This window comes from Aphelocoma coerulescens, unplaced genomic scaffold (assembly GCF_041296385.1).
Source record: "Aphelocoma coerulescens isolate FSJ_1873_10779 unplaced genomic scaffold, UR_Acoe_1.0 HiC_scaffold_431, whole genome shotgun sequence".
Lineage (NCBI taxonomy): Eukaryota > Metazoa > Chordata > Aves > Passeriformes > Corvidae > Aphelocoma > Aphelocoma coerulescens.
In genome coordinates this window covers 1-21,617 of record NW_027183775.1, presented here as the reverse complement: position 1 = coordinate 21,617, position 21,617 = coordinate 1, and the positions used below count along the sequence as shown (strand labels likewise).

At 51.1% G+C, this 21,617-nt stretch overlaps 1 protein-coding gene across 1 annotated transcript; it reads right to left on the bottom strand.

Moving 5' to 3' along the window:
• Positions 1–168: 168 nt before the first annotated feature.
• LOC138101703 (spermatogenesis-associated serine-rich protein 2-like) lies at positions 169–21,590 on the bottom strand. The gene is made up of 7 exons (XM_068999482.1): positions 21,476–21,590; positions 13,062–13,141; positions 8,257–8,365; positions 4,986–5,035; positions 3,054–3,600; positions 1,972–2,073; positions 169–359 (listed from the first exon to the last, which is right to left on the bottom strand). The coding sequence occupies exons 1-7, from the start codon at positions 21,498–21,500 to the stop codon at positions 169–171; spliced, it is 1,104 nt and encodes a 367-aa protein (XP_068855583.1). The 5' UTR covers positions 21,501–21,590.
• Between the last annotated feature and the right edge of the window lie 27 nt (positions 21,591–21,617).

Here is a 21,617-nt window from a genome sequence, read left to right as displayed (position 1 = left end):
TCATTCCCATCCCATCCCCATCCCATAATTCCCATTATTCCCACAGTTCCCAGACCAGCTCTGGATCTCTCCGAAGGCGCGTTTCAGGCTCCTCACGGAGTTCTCTGTGTCCCTCCCTGCCTCATCCCCATTCCCATCCCCATTCCCATCCCCATTCCCCCATTCCCATCATTCCCATCCCATTCCCATCCCACAATTCCCATTATTCCCAGTATTCCCAGACCAGCTCTGGATGTCTCCGAAGGCGCGTTTCAGGCTCCTCACGGAGCTCTCCGTGTCCTGCCTCAGCAGCGCCCGGAACCGCGCCAGGGCCACGGCGCAGCGCTGCAGATCCTTCAGGGACTTCTCCAGGCTGGGGCCTGCAGCAGAGACACGCAATTCCCATCATTCCCACCCCAAAATTCCCATTTTTCTGCCCCAATTCCCAATTCCCACCCCAATTCCCACTTTTCCCCCAAAATTCCCATTTTTCCCACCTCAATTCCCTTTTTCCCACCCCCAATTCCCATTTTTCCCTCCCTGCCGTGGTCCTTCAGGGACTTCTCCAGGCTGGGGCCTGTGGGCACAGCCACGGAATTCCCGTTTTTCCCTCCCCAAAATTCCCATTTTTCTGCCCCAATTCCTGTTTTTCCCACCCCAATTCCCATTTTCCCTCCCCAATTCCCACTTTTCCCCCAAAATTCCCATTTTTCCCACCCCCAATTCCCATTTTTCCCTCCCTGCCGTGGTCCTTCAGGGACTTCTCCAGGCTGGGGCCTGCGGGGGTGGAGCCACACAATTCCTGTTTTTCCCTCCCCAAAATTCCCATTTTTCTGCCCCAATTCCTGTTTTTCCCACCCCCAATTCCCATTTTTCCCACCCCCAATTCCCATTTTTCCCTCCCCAATTCCCATTTTTCCCTCCCTGCTGCAGATCCTTCAGGGACTTCTCCAGGCTGGGGCCTGCGGGGGTGGAGCCACACAATTCCCGTTTTTCCCTCCCCAAAATTCCCATTTTTCTGCCCCAATTCCCATTTTTCCCACCCCAAAATTCCCATTTTTCTGCCCCAATTCCTGTTTTTCCCACCCCAATTCCCACTTTTCCCCCACAATTCCCATTTTTCCCTCCCTGCTGCAGATCCTTCAGGGACTTCTCCAGGCTGGGGCCTGTGGGGCCGAGCCAGGCAATTCCTGTTTTTCCCTCCCCAATTCCTGTTTCCCCCCCCCAAATTCCCATTTTTCTGCCCCAATTCCCATTTTCCCTCCCCAATTCCCATTTTTCCCCCCAAATTTCCCATTTTTCATTCCATAATTCCCATTTTTCCCTCCCCAAAATTCCCATTTTTCCCACCCCCAATTCCCATTTTTCCCTCCCCAATTCCCATTCCCCCCCCCAAAATTCCCATTTTTCTGCCCCAATTCTCATTTTCCCACCCCAATTCCCATTTTCCCCATAATTCCCGATTTTTCCCCCAAAATTCCCATTTTTTTCTTCCATTATTCCCATTTTTCCCTCCCCAAAATTCCCATTTTCTCACCCCAATTCCCATTTTCCCCCCAGAATTCCCATTTTCCCCTAAAATTCCCATTTTTTCCCTCCCCAATTCCCATTTTCCCTCCCCAATTCCCATTTTCCCCCCAGAATTCTCATTTTTCCCCCAAAATTCCCATTTTTCCCCCCAAATTCCCATTTCCCCCCCAATTCCTGTTTTTTCCACCCCAATTCCCATTTCCCCTCCCCAATTCCCATTTTTCCCCCATAATTCCCATTTTCCCTCCCCAATTCCCATTTTCCCCCCAGAATTCTTATTTTTCCCCCAAAATTCCCATTTTCCCCCCATAATTCCCATTTTTCCCCCAGAATTCCCATTTCCCCCCCCCATAATTCCCATTTTTCCCCCAGAATTCCCATTTCCCCCCCCCATAATTCCCATTTTCCCCCCAAAATTCCCATTTTTCCCCCAGAATTCCCAATTTTTCCCCAATTCCTGACCCAGTTTTTTCCCTCCCGGGGATCCGGGGCTGCTCCGGGGGCTCCGGGAAGGGGCCCCGGGCCGGGATTGGGTGGAAAAAGCCGGAATTTCGCTCCCCAGGGCTGCGGGAAAAGCCAAAAATCCGTTGGGAATCCACCCCTGGAACAGCTCCAGGAAAATCCAGGATTCAGCCCCATTTCTCCCCCAAAAAATCCCCCCAAAATTCCCCCAAAATAAAAAAAAATCCCCCCAAAAATTCCCCCAAAAATTCCCCCAAAAAATCCCCCAAAAATTCCAAAAAATCCCCCCAAAAGCCCCCAAAAATTGAAAAAAAATCCCCAAAAAATCCCCCAAAAAATCCCCAAAAATCCCCAAAAAATCCCCCAAAAATCCCCCCCAAAAAACCAAAAAATCCCCAAAAAATCCCCAAAAATCCCCAAAAATCCCCAAAAAATCCCCCAAAAAATTCCAAAAAATCCCCCAAAAATCCCCCAAAAATCCTCAAAAAATCCCCCAAAAAGTGAAAAAAAATCCCCAAAAATCCCCCAAAAAGTGAAAAAAAATCCCCAAAAATCCACAAAAAATCCCCAAAAACATCCCCCAAAAATTCCCCAAAAAATCCCGCAAAAATCTCCAAAAAATTCCAAAAAATCCCTTAAAAAACCCCCGAAAATCCCCAAAAAATCCCCAAAAACATCCCAAAAAATCCCCCAAAAATCCCCAAAAAATCCCCCCAAAAATCCCAAAAAATCCCCCAAAAATTGAAAAAAAATCCCCAAAAATCCCCCAAAAAATCCCGCAAAAATCTCCAGAAAATTCCAAAAAATCCCTTAAAAAACCCCCAAAAATCCCCCAAAAATCCCCAAAAACATCCCAAAAAATCCCCCAAAAAATCCCCCAAAAATCCCCAAAAAGTCCCCAAAAAAATCCCAAAAAATCCCCCAAAAAATCCCAAAAAATCCCCCAAAATCCCCAAAAAATTCTAAAAAATCCCCCAAAAAATCCCCAAAAAATCCCCCAAAAATCCCCAAAAATCCCCCAAATCTCCCAAAACTCCCCAAACTCCCCGGGCTCCCCCCGTGCCCCGATCCCGGTGCCGCACCCGCTGCCGGCGGCTCCGCGGCCTCGGCGCCGTCACTGAGCGACTCCAGCGATCCCGAGGCGGCGCCGAGGCCGTTCAGGGCCCTTCCCGGTGATCCCGGGGATCCCGGTGAGCCCAATGATCCCAGTGCCGATGATCCCGGTGCCGATGATCCCGGTGCCGGTGATCCCGGTGAGCCCAATGAGCCCAATAATCCCAATAATCCCAGTGCCGATGATCCCGGTGCCGATGATCCCGGTGCCGATGATCCCAATAATCCCGGTGATCCCAATGATCCCGGTGCCAATGATCCTGGTGCTGATGATCCCAATGATCCCAGTGCCGATGATCCCGGTGCCGATGATCCCGGTGCCGATGATCTCAACGAGCCCGGTGATCCCAATAACCCCGGTGATCCCAATGATCCCGGTGCCAGTCCCAATCCCGACGATCCCGATCTCGATCCCGCGGATCCCGATGATCCCGCTGATCCCGGTCCCGGGGCCGGCCGTTCCCAGGTGTCCTCGGAGCCGGGTGGGGGTTGGGCTTTGGGCTTCTTCTTCTTGTGCTGGGAGGGGGAAGGGAGGGAAAGCGGGAATGGGGGGTGGGGGAGGGGAAATGGGGGGGGGGGTTGGGGGAAGTGGGGGGAAAGGGGGGAAAGGGGGGAAAATTGGGGAAAAAATGGGGAGAAAATGGGGAGAAAATGGGGAAAGTTGGGGGAAAGTTGGGGGAAAGTTGGGGAATAAATTGGGGAAAAAATGGGGAAAAAGTGGGGAAAATTAGGGAAAAAATTGGGGAAAATTGGGGAAAAATTGGGGAAAAATGGGGAAAAATGGGGGAAAAATGGGGGGAAAAAAGGAAAAAAAATTGGGAAAATTGGGAAAAAAATTGGGGAAAATTGGGGAAAACATGGGGGAAAAAATAGGGGAAAGTTGGGGGAAAAAATGGGGAAAAAATGGGGGAAAATGGGGGAAAGTTGGGGGAAAATTGGGGAAAAAATTGGGGAAAAATTGGATAAAAGTTGGGGGGGAAACAGGGAAAAAATGAGGAAAATTGGGGAAAAAATTGGGGAAAATTGAGGAAAGATTGGGGAAGAATGGGGGAAGAATGGGGGAAAAAATGAGGGAAAAACAGGGAAAAAATGGGGAAAAATTGGGAGAAAACCAGGGAAAAAATGGGGAAAATTGGGGAAAAAAATGGGGGAAAAATGGGAAAAAAATGGGGAAAAAAATAGGGAAAAAATGGGGAAAAAATTGGGGGAAAAATTGGGGGAAAAATTGGAGAAAAGTTGGGGGGAAAACAGGGAAAAAATGGGGAAAATTGGGGAAAAAATTGGGGAAAATTGGGGAAAAATGGGGAAAAATGGGGGAAAAATGGGGGGAAATGGGGGGAAATGGGGAAAAAAATTGGGAAAAAATGGGGGAAAGTTGGGGGAAAGTTGGGGAAAAATTAGGGAAAAATTGGATAAAAGTTGGGGGGAAAACAGGGAAAAAATGGGGAAAATTGGGGAAAAAAATTGGGGAAAATTGGGGAAAAATTGGGAAAAAAATGGGGGAAAAACAGGGAAAGATGGGGAAAATTGGGAAAAAATTGGGGAAAATTGGGGAAAAATTGGGGAAGAATGTGGGAAAGTTGGAGGAAAAATTGGGAAAAAAATTGGGGAAAATTGGGAAAAAAATAGGGAAAATTGGGAAAGAATGGGGGAAAATGGTGGGGAAATGGGGGAAAAATTGGGGAAAATTGGGGAAAAAATGGGGAAAAAATTGGGAAAAGGGGGAAAATTTGTGGGAAAAATTGGGGATAATTGGGGGGAAATGGGGAAAAATGGGGAAAAATTGGGGAAAAATGGGGAAAATGGGGAAAAATTGGGGAAAAATTGGGGAAAAATAGGAAAATAATTGGGAAAGATGGGAAAGAAATTGGGGAAAACGCCAGGATTTTTTGGGAATTCACCTTTTTTTTCCCAGTCACCGTCCATTCCTTCAGCACCTCGCTGGCATTCCCTGGGAAAAAGCAGTGGGAAAACTGGGAATGGGGGGAAAAAAGGAGAATTCCAGGAAAAACAGGGGAGGGGAATTGCAGGGGGGGAGGGGAAGCCTGGGGCCCAAATTCCGGCCAAATTCCATCCCAAATCCCCCAAATTCCCCCAAAATCCTCCAAATTCCCTCCCAAATCCCTAAAAAACTCCATCCCAAATCCCAAAATTCCATCGGAAATCCCTAAAAATTCCCTCCCAAATCCCAAAAATTCCCTCCCGAATCCCACAATTCCCTCCCAAATCCCCCAAAAATTCCCTCTGAAATCCCCAAAATTCCTTCCCAAATCCCAAAAAATTCCCTCAAAATCCCCAAAATTCCCTCAAAACCCCCAAAAATTCCCCTAAAATCCCCAAAAATTCCCTCAAAATCCCCAAAAACTCCCTCAAAATCCCAGAAAATTCCCTCAAAACCCCAAAAAATTCCCTCCCAAACCCCAAAATTCCCTCCCAAACACCCAAAAAACTCCCTCAAAACCCCCAAAAATTCCCCCAAAATGCCCGGAATTCCCCCCAAAATGCCCCGAATTCCCTCCCAGCTGCCGGAATTCCCTCTGAGGTGCCGGAATTCCCGGCATTCCCGGCACTCCTGGAATTCCCAGCACTCCCAGCACTCCCAGGATTCCTGGAATTCCCGGCATTCCCAACATTCCCAGCATTCCCGGAATTCCCGGCACTCCCAGAATTCCCAGCTTTCCCGCACTCCCAGCATTCCCGGAATTCCCGGCATTCCCGACATTCCCGGACTTCCCAACACTCCCATCATTCCCAGCACTCCCAGCACTCCCGGCATTCCCGACATTCCTGGAATTCCCAGCACTCCCAGCACTCCTAACACTCCCGGAATTCCCAACATTCCCGTCACTCCCAGCACTCCCGCCACTCCCAGCATTCCCGGAATTCCCGGCATTCCCAGCACTCCCGGCACTCCCGGAATTCCCGACATTCCCGACATTCTCAGCATTCCCGGAATTCCCGACATTCCCGTCACTCCCAGCACTCCCAACACTCCCGGAATTCCCAGCACTCCCAGCACTCCCGGCACTCCCAGCATTCCCAGAATTCCTGGCATTCCCGGAATTCCCGGCACTCCCAACATTCCCAGCACTCCCAGCATTCCCGGCATTCCCAGCACTCCCAGCACTCCTGGAATTCCCAACATTCCCAGCATTCTTGACACTCCCATCATTCCCAGCACTCCCAGCACTCCTGTCATTCCTGGAATTCCCAGCACTCCCAGCATTCCCGGCACTCCCAACACTCCTGGAATTCCCGACATTCCCGACATTCCCAGCACCCCCAGCATTCCTGGAATTCCCAGAATTCCCAGCACTCCCAGCATTCCCGACATTCCCCATCATTCCCAGCACTCCCGGCATTCCCAGCATTCCCAGCACTCCCAGAATTCCCGATATTCCAACATTCCCAACACTCCCAGCACTCCCAGCATTCCTGGAATTCCCAGCACTCCCAACACTCCTGGCACTCCCAGCACTCCCAGCACTCCCGGCATTCCCAGTATTCCCGGCATTCCTGACATTCCCGTCACTCCCAGCACTCCCGGAATTCCCGACATTCCCGGAATTCCCAACATTCCCGGCATTCCCAGCACTCCCAGCACTCCTGGAATTCCCAACATTCCCAGCATTCCCGACACTCCCATCATTCCCGACACTCCCAGCACTCCCGGCATTCCCGTCACTCCCGGCATTCCCGGAATTCCCGACATTCCCGTCACTCCCAGCATTCCCAACACTCCCAGAATTCCCAGCACTCCCATCATTCCCAGCATTCCCAACATTCCCGGCACTCCCAGCACTCCCAGAATTCCCGACATTCCCGACATTCCCAGCACCCCCAGCATTCCTGGAATTCCCAGCATTCCCGACATTCCCAGCACTCCTGGAATTCCCAACATTCCCAGCATTCTCGACACTCCCATCATTCCCGGCATTCCCAGCACTCCCAGCATTCCTGTCATTCCTGGAATTCCCAGCACTCCCGGCATTCCTGGCACTCCTGGAATTCCCGATATTCCAACATTCCCAACACTCCCAGCACTCCCAGCATTCCCGGCACTCCCAAGACTCCCAACACTCCCGGAATTCCCGACATTCCCAGCACTCCCAGCATTCCTGGAATTCCCAGCATTCCCGGCACTCCTGACATTCCCGACATTCCCGGAATTCTCAGCACTCCCGGAATTCCCGACATTCCTGACATTCCCGACATTCCTGACATTCCCAGCATTCCCGGAATTCCTGACATTCCCGGAATTCCTGACATTCCCGTCACTCCCAGCACTCCCATCATTCCCAGCACTCCCGGAATTCCCAGAATTCCCGACATTCCTGGAATTCCCAACATTCCTGGCATTCCCAGCACTCCCAGCACTCCCGGCATTCCCAGCACTCCTGGAATTCCCAACATTCCCAGCATTCCCGACACTCCCATCATTCCCAGCACTCCCAGCACTCCTGGCACTCCCGGAATTCCCAACATTCCCAACACTCCCAGCACTCCCAGCATTCCCGGCATTCCCAGCACTCCCAACACTCCTGGCACTCCCAGAATTCCCAGCATTCCCGGAATTCCCAACATTCCCGTTACTCCCAGCACTCCCAACACTCCCGGAATTCCCAGCACTCCCAGCACTCCTGGCATTCCCGGCATTCCCGGCACTCCCGGCATTCCTGGCATTCCCGGCATTCTCAGCATTCCTGTCATTCCTGGAATTCCCAGCACTCCCAGCATTCCCAGAATTCCTGGCATTCCCAGCATTCCCGACATTCCCAGCACTCCCATCATTCCCAGCACTCCTGGCACTCCCGGAATTCCCGACATTCCCGTCACTCCCAGCACTCCCAACACTCCCGGAATTCCCAGCACTCCCATCATTCCCAGCATTCCCGACATTCCCAGCATTCCTGGCACTCCCAGCATTCCCGGCACTCCCAGCACTCCCAACACTCCTGGAATTCCCGACATTCCCAGCACTCCCAGCATTCCTGGAATTCCCAGCATTCCCGGCACTCCCGACATTCCCGGAATTCCCGATATTCCAACATTCCCGACACTCCCAGCACTCCCATCACTCCCGACATTCCCAGCACTCCCGGCATTCCCGACATTCCCGTCACTCCCGGCATTCCCGAATTCCCGGAATTCCCGGAATTCCCGAATTCCCACCTTCCATGAAGGCCTGCACGGCCCGGGGCACGGAGTTGTCGAAGTGCTGCAGCACCAGCGCGATCTCGGTGTTGCTGCGATTCGGAACCACGGCCCGGACGGCGCCGATCTGGGAAAGGGCACGGGGAGAACTGGGAAAGGGCACGGGGAAAACTGGGAAAGGGCACGGGGAGAACTGGGAAAGGGCATGGGGGAAACTGGGAAAGGGCACGGGGAGAACTGGGAAAGGGCATGGGGGAAACTGGGAAAGGGCACGGGGAGAACTGGGAAAGGGCACGGGGAAACTGGGAAAGGGCACGGGGAAAACTGGGAAAGGGCACGGGGAGAACTGGGAAAGGGCACGGGGAGAACTGGGAAAGGGCACGGGGAAACTGGGAAAGGGCACGGGGAAAACTGGGAAAGGGCACGGGGAGAACTGGGAAAGGGCACGGGGAGAACTGGGAAAGGGCACGGGGAAACTGGGAAAGGGCACGGGGAAAACTGGGAAAGGGCACGGGGAAACTGGGAAAGGGCACGGGGGAAACTGGGAAAGGGCACGGGGAGAACTGGGAAAGGGCACGGGGAGAACTGGGAAAGGGCACGGGGAGAACTGGGAAAGGGCACGGGGCAAACTGGGAAAGGGCACGGGGAAACTGGGAAAAACCCCGGGGAAACTGGGAAAGGGCACGGGGGAAACTGGGAAAGGGCACGGGGGAAACTGGGAAAGGGCACGGGGGAACTGGGAAAGGGCACGGGGAGAACTGGGAAAGGGCACGGGGGAACTGGGAAAGGGCACGGGGGAAACTGGGAAAGGGCACGGGGGAAACTGGGAAAGGGCACGGGGGAAACTGGGAAAAGGCATGGGGAAACTGGGAAAGGGCACGGGGGAAACTGGGAAAAGGCATGGGGAAACTGGGAAAGGGCACGGGGGAAACTGGGAAAGGGCACGGGGCAAACTGGGAAAGGGCACGGGGGAAACTGGGAAAGGGCATGGGGGAAACTGGGAAAAACCCTGGGGAAACTGGGAAAGGGCACGGGGAAACTGGGAAAGGGCACGGGGGAAACTGGGAAAGGGCACGGGGGAAACTGGGAAAGGGCACGGGGGAAACTGGGAAAGGGCACGGGGAAACTGGGAAAAACCCTGGGGAAACTGGGAAAGGGCACGGGGGAAACTGGGAAAGGGCACGGGGAAAACTGGGAAAGGGCACGGGGGAAACTGGGAAAGGGCACGGGGGAAACTGGGAAAGGGCACGGGGAAAACTGGGAAAGGGCATGGGGGAAACTGGGAAAGGGCACGGGGAAAACTGGGAAAGGGCACGGGGAAAACTGGGAAAGGGCATGGGGGAAACTGGGAAAGGGCACGGGGGAAACTGGGAAAGGGCATGGGGGAAACTGGGAAAAACCCCGGGGAAAACTGGGAAAAACCCCGGGAAAAACTGGGAAAAATCCCGGGGAAAACTGGGAAAGGGCACGGGGGAAACTGGGAAAGGGCACGGGGAGAACTGGGAAAGGGCATGGGGAAACTGGGAAAGGGCACGGGGAAACTGGGAAAGGGCACGGGGGAAAGTGGGAAAGGGCACGGGGGAAACTGGGAAAGGGCACGGGGGAAAAACCCCGGGGAAAAACTGGGAAAGGGCATGGGGGAAACTGGGAAAGGGCATGGGGGAAACTGGGAAAGGGCACGGGGAAAACTGGGAAAGGGCACGGGGAAAACTGGGAAAGGGCATGGGGGAAACTGGGAAAGGGCACGGGGGAAACTGGGAAAGGGCACGGGGGAAACTGGGAAAGGGCATGGGGGAAACTGGGAAAAACCCCGGGGAAAACTGGGAAAAACCCCGGGAAAAACTGGGAAAAATCCCGGGGAAAACTGGGAAAGGGCACGGGGGAAACTGGGAAAGGGCACGGGGAGAACTGGGAAAGGGCATGGGGAAACTGGGAAAGGGCACGGGGAAACTGGGAAAGGGCACGGGGGAAAGTGGGAAAGGGCACGGGGAAACTGGGAAAGGGCACGGGGGAAAAACCCCGGGGAAAAACTGGGAAAGGGCACGGGGAAACTGGGAAAGGGCACGGGGGAAACTGGGAAAGGGCACGGGGAGAACTGGGAAAGGGCACGGGGAAACTGGGAAAGGGCACGGGGGAAACTGGGAAAGGGCACGGGGGAAACTGGGAAAGGGCATGGGGAAACTGGGAAAGGGCACGGGGAAACTGGGAAAAGTAATGGGGAAACTGGGAAAGGGCACGGGGAGAACTGGGAAAGGGCACGGGGGAAACTGGGAAAGGGCATGGGGCAAACTGGGAAAGGGCACGGGGAAAACTGGGAAAGGGCACGGGGGAAACTGGGAAAAGTAATGGGGAAACTGGGAAAGGGCACGGGGGAAACTGGGAAAGGGCACGGGGAAACTGGGAAAGGGCACGGGGGAAACTGGGAAAGGGCACGGGGAAACTGGGAAAGGGCATGGGGGAAACTGGGAAAGGGCATGGGGAAAAACCCCAGGAAAAACTGGGAAAAACCTCGGGAAAAAGCATGGGGGAAAACTGGGAAAAGTAATGGGGAAACTGGGAAAAACCCCGGGGAAAACTGGGAAAAGGCATGGGGGAAACTGGGAAAAGGCATGGGGAAAACTGGGAAAAGGCATGGGGAAAACTGGGAAAAGGCATGGGGAAACTGGGAAAGGGCACGGGGGAAACTGGGAAAAGGCATGGGGAAACTGGGAAAGGGCACGGGGGAAACTGGGAAAGGGCACGGGGCAAACTGGGAAAGGGCACGGGGAAACTGGGAAAGGGCACGGGGGAAACTGGGAAAGGGCATGGGGAAAAACCCCGGGAAAAACTGGGAAAAATCCCAGGGAAAACTGGGAAAAACCCCAGGAAAAACTGGGAAAAACCTCGGGAAAAAGCATGGGGGAAAACTGGGAAAAGTAATGGGGAAACTGGGAAAAACCCCGGGGAAACTGGGAAAAGGCATGGGGGAAACTGGGAAAAGGCATGTGGGAAACTGGGAAAAACCCCAGGGAAAACTGGGAAAAGGCATGGGGGAAACTGGGAAAAACCCCAGGGAAAACTGGGAAAAGGCATGGGGAAAACTGGGAAAGGGCACGGGGGAAACTGGGAAAGGGCACGGGGGAAACTGGGAAAGGGCACGGGGAAATTGGGAAAAGGGCATGGGGGAAACTGGGAAAGGGCATGGGGGAAACTGGGAAAGGGCACGGGGGAAACTGGGAAAGGGCACGGGGGAAACTGGGAAAGGGCATGGGGGAAACTGGGAAAGGGCATGGGGGAAACTGGGAAAGGGCACGGGGAAACTGGGAAAAGGGCACGGGGCAAACTGGGAAAGGGCACGGGGGAAACTGGGAAAGGGCATGGGGGAAACTGGGAAAGGGCACGGGGGAAACTGGGAAAAGTAATGGTAAAAACTGGGAAAGGGCACGGGGGAAACTGGGAAAGGGCACGGGGAAACTGGGAAAGGGCACGGGGGAAACTGGGAAAAACCCCGGGAAAAACTGGGAAAGGGCACGGGGGAAACTGGGAAAGGGCACGGGGGAAACTGGGAAAGGGCACGGGGAAAACTGGGAAAGGGCATGGGGGAAACTGGGAAAGGGCACGGGGAAAACTGGGAAAGGGCACGGGGAAAACTGGGAAAGGGCACGGGGGAAACTGGGAAAGGGCACGGGGGAAACTGGGAAAGGGCACGGGGCAAACTGGGAAAGGGCACGGGGGAAACTGGGAAAGGGCACGGGGGAAACTGGGAAAGGGCACGGGGGAAACTGGGAAAGGGCATGGGGGAAACTGGGAAAGGGCACGGGGAAACTGGGAAAGGGCACGGGGAAAACTGGGAAAGGGCACGGGGGAAACTGGGAAAGGGCACGGGGAAACTGGGAAAGGGCACGGGGGAAACTGGGAAAAACCCCGGGGAAACTGGGAAAGGGCATGGGGAAAAACCCCGGGGAAAAACTGGGAAAGGGCACGGGGGAAACTGGGAAAGGGCACAGGGAAACTGGGAAAAACCCCAGGGAAAACTGGGAAAAATCCCGGGAAAAACTGGGAAAGGGCACGGGGAAACTGGGAAAGGGCATGGGGGAAACTGGGAAAGGGCACGGGGGAAACTGGGAAAGGGCATGGGGAAACTGGGAAAAACCCCGGGGAAAACTGGGAAAAACCCCGGGGAAAACTGGGAAAAATCCCGGGAAAAACTGGGAAAGGGCACGGGGGAAACTGGGAAAGGGCACGGGGAAACTGGGAAAGGGCATGGGGAAAACTGGGAAAGGGCACGGGGAAACTGGGAAAGGGCACGGGGAAACTGGGAAAGGGCACGGGGAAAACTGGGAAAGGGCACGGGGGAAACTGGGAAAAGTAATGGGGAAACTGGGAAAGGGCACGGGGAAAACTGGGAAAGGGCACGGGGGAAACTGGGAAAAGTAATGGGGAAACTGGGAAAGGGCACGGGGAAAACTGGGAAAGGGCATGGGGAAACCGGGAAGGGGCACGGGGAAACTGGGAAAAGTAATGGGGAAACTGGGAAAGGGCACGGGGGAAACTGGGAAAAGGCATGGGGGAAACTGGGAAAAGTAATGGGGAAAACTGGGAAAGGGCACGGGGGAAACTGGGAAAAGTAATGGGAAAAACTGGGCAAAGGCATGGGGAAAACTGGGAAAGGGCACGGGGGAAAGTGGGAAAAACCCCGGGAAAAACTGGGAAAGGGCATGGGGGAAACTGGGAAAAAAATCAGGGAATTCTAGGAAAACTGGGGACTGCTGGGGACCCGGGAATTGCGGGAATTGCGGGAATTGTGGGAATTGCGGGAATTCCGGGAATTGCGGGCAGGGCACCTTTTCCTTCATGTTCTCGGCGGCGCCGCCCTGGGCGCGAACGGCCCCGGAGCGAAGGTCGAGCACCAACCCCGAGGGATCTGCGGGAAAAGCAGCCGGAATTTCAGCCTTGGAATGTTGGGAATTCCTCCAGAATTTCGGGAATTTCACCCCTTGGAATGGTGGGAATTCCTCCAGAATGTTGGGAATTTCAGCCTTGGAATGGCGGGAATTCCTCCAGAATTTTGGGAATTTCAGCCTTTGGAATGGCGGGAATTTCAGCCTTGGAATGTTGGGAATTTCAGCCTTTGGAATGGCGGGAATTCCTCCAGAATTCCGGGAATTTCAGCCTTGGAATGGTGGGAATTCCTCCAGAATTTTGGGAATTTCAGCCCTGGAATGGTGGGAATTTCAGCCTTTGGAATGTTGGGAATTTCAGCCTTTGGAATGGTGGGAATTCCTCCAGAATTTCGGGAATTTCAGCCTTGGAATGGTGGGAATTTCAGCCTTTGGAATGTTGGGAATTTCAGCCCTGGAATGGTGGGAATTCCTCCAGAATTTCGGGAATTCTGGCTTGGAATGTTGGGAATTTCAGCCCTTGGAATGGCGGGAATTCCTCCAGAATTCTGGGAATTTCAGCCTTTGGAATGGCGGGAATTCCTCCAGAATTCCGGGAATTTCAGCCTTTGGAATGGTGGGAATTCCTCCAGAATTTTGGGAATTTCAGCCTTTGGAATGGCGGGAATTCCTCCAGAATTTTGGGAATTTCAGCCCTTGGAATGGCGGGAATTTCAGCCTTTGGAATGGCGGGAATTCCTCCAGAATTTCAGGACTTCTGGCTTGGAATGTTGGGAATTTCAGCCCTTGGAATGGTGGGAATTCCTCCAGAATTTTGGGAATTTCAGCCTTTGGAATGTTGGGAATTCCTCCAGAATTCCGGGAATTTCAGCCTTTGGAATGGCGGGAATTCCTCCAGAATTCCGGGAATTTCAGCCCTTGGAATGGCGGGAATTCCTCCAGAATTCCAGGAATTTCAGCCCTTGGGATGGCGGGAATTCCTCCAGAATTCCGGGAATTTCAGCCTTGGAATGGCGGGAATTCCTCCAGAATTCCGGGAATTTCAGCCCTTGGAATGGTGGGAATTCCTCCAGAATTCCGGGAATTTCAGCCTTGGAATGGCGGGAATTCCTCCAGAATTCCGGGAATTTCAGCCTTGGAATGGCGGGAATTCCTCCAGAATTCCGGGAATTTCAGCCCTTGGAATGGCGGGAATTCCTCCAGAATTCCGGGAATTTCAGCCCTGGAATGGTGGGAATTCCTCCAGAATTTTGGGAATTTCAGCCTTGGAATGGTGGGAATTCCTCCAGAATTTCGGGAATTTCAGCCCTTGGAATGGTGGGAATTCCTCCAGAATGTTGGGAATTTCAGCCTTGGAATGGCGGGAATTCCTCCAGAATTTTGGGAATTTCAGCCTTTGGAATGTTGGGAATTTCAGCCCTGGAATGGTGGGAATTCCTCCAGAATTTTGGGAATTTCAGCCCTTGGAATGGCGGGAATTCCGGCTTGGATTGTTGGGAATTTCATCCTTTGGAATGGCGGGAATTTCAGCCCTTGGAATTCCGGGAATTCCTCCAGAATTTCAGCCCCTGGAATGTTGGGAATTCCCCTTTGGAATGGCGGGAATTTCATCCTTTGGAATGGCAGGAATTCCCCCAGAATTTCGAGAATTTCATCCTTTGGAATGGCGGGAATTCCTCCAGAATTTTGGGAATTTCAGCCTTTGGAATGGCAGGAATTCCCCCAGAATTTCGAGAATTTCATCCTTTGGAATGGCGGGAATTCCTCCAGAATTTTGGGAATTTCAGCCTTTGGAATGGCGGGAATTCCTCCAGAATTCCGGGAATTTCAGCCCTTGGAATGGTGGGAATTCCTCCAGAATTTTGGGAATTTCAGCCTTGGAATGGTGGGAATTTCAGCCTTTGGAATGGTGGGAATTCCTCCAGAATTTTGGGAATTTCAGCCTTGGAATGGCGGGAATTCCTCCAGAATTTCGGGAATTTCAGCCTTTAGAATGTTGGGAATTTCATCCTTTGGAATGTTGGGAATTTCAGCCTTTGGAATGTTGGGAATTCCTCCAGAATTTCGGGAATTTCAGCCTTTGGAATGTTGGGAATTCCTCCAGAATTCCGGGAATTTCAGCCCTGGAATGGTGGGAATTCCTCCAGAATTTTGGGAATTTCAGCCCTGGAATGGTGGGAATTTCAGCCTTTGGAATGGCGGGAATTCCTCCAGAATTTCGGGAATTCTGGCTTGGAATGTTGGGAATTTCAGCCCTTGGAATGGCGGGAATTCCTCCAGAATTCTGGGAATTTCAGCCTTTGGAATGGCGGGAATTTCATCCCTTGGAATATTGGGAATTCCCCCAGAATTTCAGGAATTTCAGCCTTTGGAATGGTGGGAATTCCTCCAGAATTCCGGGAATTTCAGCCTTGGAATGGTGGGAATTTCAGCCTTGGAATGTTGGGAATTCCTCCAGAATTCCGGGAATTTCAGCCTTTGGAATGGTGGGAATTCCTCCAGAATTCTGGGAATTTCAGCCCTGGAATGGTGGGAATTTCAGCCTTGGAATGTTGGGAATTTCAGCCTTGGAATGGTGGGAATTCCTCCAGAATTTTGGGAATTTCAGCCTTTGGAATGTTGGGAATTTCAGCCTTTGGAATGGCGGGAATTCCTCCAGAATTTCGAGAATTTCATCCTTTGGAATGGCGGGAATTCCCCTTTGGAATGGCGGGAATTCCTCCAGAATTCCGGGAATTTCAGCCTTGGAATGGCGGGAATTTCATCCCTTGGAATATTGGGAATTCCCCCAGAATTTCAGGAATTTCAGCCTTTGGAATGTTGGGAATTTCATCCTTTGGAATGGCGGGAATTTCAGCCCTTGGAATTCCGGGAATTCCTCCAGAATTTCAGCCCCTGGAATGTTGGGAATTCCCCTTTGGAATGGCGGGAATTTCATCCTTTGGAATGCTGGGAATTCCCCTTTGGAATGTTGGGAATTTCAGCCTTTGGAATGGTGGGAATTCCTCCAGAATTTCGGGAATTTCAGCCTTTGGAATGCTGGGAATTCCCTCCTGGAATGTTGGGAAATTCCCCTTGGAATGTTGGGAAATTCCTCTTTGGAATGTTGGGAATTTCATCCCCTGGAATGTTGGGAATTCCCCCAGAATTTCAGGAATTTCATCCTTTGGAATGTTGGGAATTTCAGCCCTTGGAATTCCAGGAATTCCTCCAGAATTCCGGGAATTTCAGCCCTTGGAATGGTGGGAATTCCTCCAGAATTCCGGGAATTTCAGCCTTTGGAATGGCGGGAATTCCCCTCTGGAATGTTGGGAATTCCCCTTTGGAATGTTGGGAATTCCTCCAGAATTCCGGGAATTACAGCCCTTGGAATGGTGGGAATTTCAGCCTTGGAATGGTGGGAATTCCTCCAGAATTCCGGGAATTTCAGCCCTTGGAATGGTGGGAATTCCTCCAGAATTCCGGGAATTTCAGCCCTTGGAATGGTGGGAATTCCTCCAGAATTCCGGGAATTCTGGTTTGGAATGTTGGGAATTTCAGCCTTGGAATGGTGGGAATTTCAGCCTTTGGAATTCCAGGAATTCCTCCAGAATTTCGGGAATTTCAGCCCTGGAATGTTGGGAATTTCAGCCTTTGGAATGGCGGGAATTCCTCCAGAATTTTGGGAATTTCAGCCCTTGGAATGGCGGGAATTCCGGCTTGGAATGTTGGGAATTTTATCCTTTGGAATGGCGGGAATTTCAGCCCTTGGAATGTTGGGAATTCCCCTGTGGAATGTTGGGAATTCCCCTGTGGAATGGTGGGAATTGCTCTTTGGAATGTTGGGAATTCCTCCAGAATTTCGGGAATTTCAGCCCTTGGAATGTTGGGAATTCCCCCCTGGAATGTTGGGAATTCCCCCCTGGAATGTTGGGAATTTCATCCCTGGAATGTTGGGAATTCCCCTTCGGAATTCCGACCCCGCGGCCTCCGAGCCCCCCGGAATTCCGTGTGCAGGGAAATTCAATCCCAAATATTCCCAAAATTCCCAAAATTCCCTCTCCAATCGCCCAAATTCCCTCCTAAATCCCAAAAAATCCCCTCAAAATCCCCCAAATTCCCTTCCCAAATCCCCCCAAAATTCCCTGTCCAACCCCAGAATTCCCAAATCCCAAAATTCCCTCCGGAACCTCCCGGAATTCCCGTCCCATCCTGGAATTCCCGGATCCCCCTGGCCCGGGAGTTCCTCATCCCAAAATTCCCCCTGGAATTCCCCCGGGAAGGGCCCCCCCAATTCCAGGGATTTGGGGGCAATTCCAGGATTTTTTGGAATTTTTTGGAATTTTTTTGGAGCAATTCCAAGGATTTTTGGGGCAATTCCAGCATTTTTTTTCTGAGAAATTCCAGGATTTTTTTGGATTTTTTGGGGGCAATTCCAGGGGAATTTTCTGGAGCCATTCCAGGATATTTCTGGAGCAATTCCAGGATTTTTTGGATTTTTTTTTTGGAGCAATTCCAAGGATTTTTGGAGCAATTCCAGGATTTTTTTGGGGTAAATTCCAGGGATTTTGGGGCAATTCCAGGGTTTTTTTCTGAGAAATTCCAGGGGATTTTTGGGAGCAATTCCAGGATTTTTTTGGGGCAATTCCAGGATTTTTTTGGATTTTTTGGGGGCAATTCCAGGGGATTTTTTTGGATAATTCCAGGATTTTTTTGGGGCAATTCCAGGGGAATTTTCTGGAGCCATTCCAGGATTTTTTCTGGCACAATTCCAGGAATATTTCTGGAGCAATTCCAAGATTTTTTTGCCTTTTCTGGGGCAATTCCAGGGAATTTTTTGGGAACAATTCCAGGGGTTTTTTTCCGAGAAATTCCAGGGATTTGGAGCCATTCCAGGGGATTTTTTTTGGGAGCAATTCCAGGGATTTCTGGAGCAATTCCAGGATTTTTTTTTAGCGACTCCAGAGGATTTTGGAGCCATTCCAGGTTTCATTCATGGAAAATTTCCCAGCTTTTCCTAAAAAAATCCCACATTTTCCCCCAATTTCCTGAGGTTTTTCCACCCAAACCCCACATTTTCCCCCCACAATCCCAATTTTCCCACCCAAAATCCCATTTTTTCCCCCCAAAATCCCTTTTTTTCTCCCAAAATCCCACATTTTCCCCCCAAAATCCCACATTTTCCCCCATTTTTTCCCCCCAAATTCCACATTTTCCCCACAAAATCTTTTTTCCCCCCAAAATCCCCCATTTTCCTCCCAAAATCCCACATTTTCCCCCAAAATCCCATTTTTTCCCCCCAAATCCCACATTTTTGACCCCAAATCCCTTTTTTTCCTCCCAAAATCCCACATTTCCCCCCCATTTTTTCCTATTTTCCCCCCAAAATCCCTTTTTTCCCCCCAAAATCCCACATTTCCTCCCAAAATCCCTTTCTTTCTCCCAAAATCCCACATTTTACCCCATTTTTCCCCTTTTTCCCCCCCAAAATCCCTTTTTTTTCCTAAAAAATCCCACATTTCCCACCCAAAATCCCATTTTTCCCCCCAAATCCCCCGTTTTTCTCCCCAAATCCCACATTTTCCCCCCAAAATCCCATTTTTTCCTCCCAAAATCCCACATTTCCCCCCCCAAAATCCCATTTCCCCCCCCAAATCCCTTTTATTCTCCCCAAATCCCATTTTACCCCCAAAATCCCACATTTTACCCCATTTTTTCCCCTTTCTCCCCCCCAAAATCCCATTTTTTTCCTAAAAAATCCCACATTTTCCACCCAAAATCCCACTTTTTTCTCCCAAAATCCCATTTTTTCCCCCCAAAATCCCACATTTCCCCCCCCAAATCCCTTTTCTTCTCCCAAAATCCCATTTTCCCCCCCAAAATCCCCATTTTCCCCCCCAAAATCCCATTTTTTCCCCCCCTTTTCCAGGCGGGAATTGCGGCTCCGCCGTTAATTAAAGGCAAATAAAGACAAACGAGGCCCCTCCCCCCTCTCCAAACACCCTCTGGAATTAACATTCCAAGGAAATCCTCCCACAGCTGAAATCCTACCAAAAAAAAACCCTAAAAATCCCCATTTCCAGCAGGAAAAACCACCCCAAAAAAAGGGGAAATCCAAGGAAAAATCCGAGGTTTTTGGGGAATTTTGGGATCGATTTTTCCAACTCCAAGGGGTTGTTTTTTTTTTTTTTTTCTTTTTTCCATGGAATTCTTGGATTTTGTGGGAGAACGAGAGAGGTGGGGGAGGATTGATCCCAAAAAAAAGTCCTGGGAGCTCAGGGGGGATTCCTGCTTTTCTTGGGATTCCCAAAATTCCCAAATTTGGGCTCGGAATTCTCCTTTTCCTTCCATTTTTGGGCTTTTTTTCCTCCCTTTTCCAGCTTTTTTTCTCTTCTTTTTCCACCTTTTCTCCCCCTGTTTTTTATTCCTGATCGGGATCAAACCTTCCCTGGGAGAACCAATCCCAAAAAAAACCCAAAAAAACCCCAAAAAAACCCTGGAATCCCAAGGAAAATCCCCAAAAACCCCTGAAAATCCCCAAAACCCCCAAAAAACCCCTGGAATCCCAGGGAAAATCCCCAAAAATCCCAAAAAAACCCTGGAATCCCAAGGAAAATCCCCAAAAATCCCCAAAACCCCCTGGAATCTCAGGGAAAATTCCCAAAAAAACCCAAAACCCCCTGGAATCCCAGGGAAAAACCCCAAAAACGTCCTGAAATCCCAAGGAAAATCCCCAAAAATCCCCAAAAAACCCCTGGAATCCCAAGGAAAATTCCCAAAAACCCCTGAAAATCCCCAAAAATCCCCAAAAAACCCCTGGAATCCCAAGGAAAATTCCCAAAAACCCCTGGAATCCCAGGGAAAATCCCCAAAATCCCCAAAAAACCCCTGAAATCCCAAGGAAAATCCCCAAAAACCCCTGAAAATCCCCAAAAATCCCCAAAAACCCCTGAAATCCCAGGGAAAATCCCCCAAAATCCCCAGAACCCCCCTGAAAATCCCCAAAAAACCCCAAAAAAATCCTGGAATCCCAGGGAAATTCCCCCAAAACCCCAAAAAGCCCCTGAAATCCCAGGGAAAATTCCCAAAAATCCCCAAAAAACCCTGAAAATCCCCCCAAAACCCCAAAAAACCCCTGAAATCCCAGGGAAAATCCCCAAAACCCCTTGGAATCCCAGGGAAATTCCCCCAAAATCCCCAAAAAAACCCTGAAAATCCCCCAAAAACCCCAAAACCCCCTGGAATCCCAGGGAAAATCCCCAAAAAACCCCAAAACCCCCCTGAAAATCCCCAAAAAACCCCTGGAATCCCAGGAAAAATCCCCAAAAATCCCCCAAAAAACCCCTGAAAATCCCCAAAAAACCCTGAAATCCCAGGGAAATTCCCCCAAAACCCCAAAAAGCCCCTGAAATCCCAGGGAAATTCCCCAAAAATCCCCAAAACCCCCCTGAAAATCCCCAAAAAACCCCTGGAATCCCAGGAAAAATCCCCCAAAAACCCCAAAACTCCCTGGAATCCCAAGGAAAATCCCCAAAAACCCCTGAAATCCCAGGGAAAATCCCCCAAAATCCCCAGAACCCCCCTGAAAATCCCCAAAAAACCCCAAAAAAACCCTGGAATCCCAGGGAAATTCCCCCAAAACCCCAAAAAGCCCCTGAAATCCCAGGGAAAATCCCCAAAAAAACCCTAAAATCCCAGGAAAAATCCCCAAAAAACCCCAAAACCCCCCTGAAAATCCCCAAAAAACCCCTGAAACCGCAGGGAAAATCCCCCAAAATCCCCAAAACCCCCTGGAATCCCAGGGAAAATCCCCAAAAATCCCCAAAACCCCCCTGAAAATCCCCAAAAAAACGCCAAAAAAAACCCCAAAACCCCCCAGAAATCCCAGGGAAAATCCCCAAAAATCCCCAAAAAACCCCTGGAATCCCAGGAAAAATCCCCAAAAAACCCCCAAACCCCCCTGAAAATCCCCAAAACCCCCCTGAAAATCCCCAAAAAAAACCCAAAAAACCCCTGAAATCCCAGGAAAAATCCCCAAAAATCCCCAAAAAAACCCCAAAAAAACCCCAAAACCCCCCAGAAATCCCAGTGAAAACCCCCCAAAACCCCCAAATTTCCCCTTTTCCACCCCATTTTTCCCTCCTTTCCCCCCCCATTTCCATTCCTGTCAGGGCTGAGAATTCCCAGGGAACGGCGGCAGCCATCCCAATTAACCCTTTCCCAATTAACCCTTTCCCAATTAACCCTTTCCCAATTAACAATCCCGGGAATTGGCAGCTCCAGCTGCCGTTCCCAATTAAAATCTCCGGGATCAGCAGCTCCGGCTCGGGGTTTTTGGGGTCAAATCCCGGGATTTTGGCAGCTCTGGCAGCTCCTACCTTTGGGTTGTTGCTTCCTGGACATTTTTTGGGGTGGAATTCCAGAGGTTTTGGAGGTGGAAAAATGGGAATTTTCAAAGGTTGGAGATTTCTTGGGAGGAGAAAGGAATTTTTCCTGGGGAAAAAAAAAAAAAAAGGGATG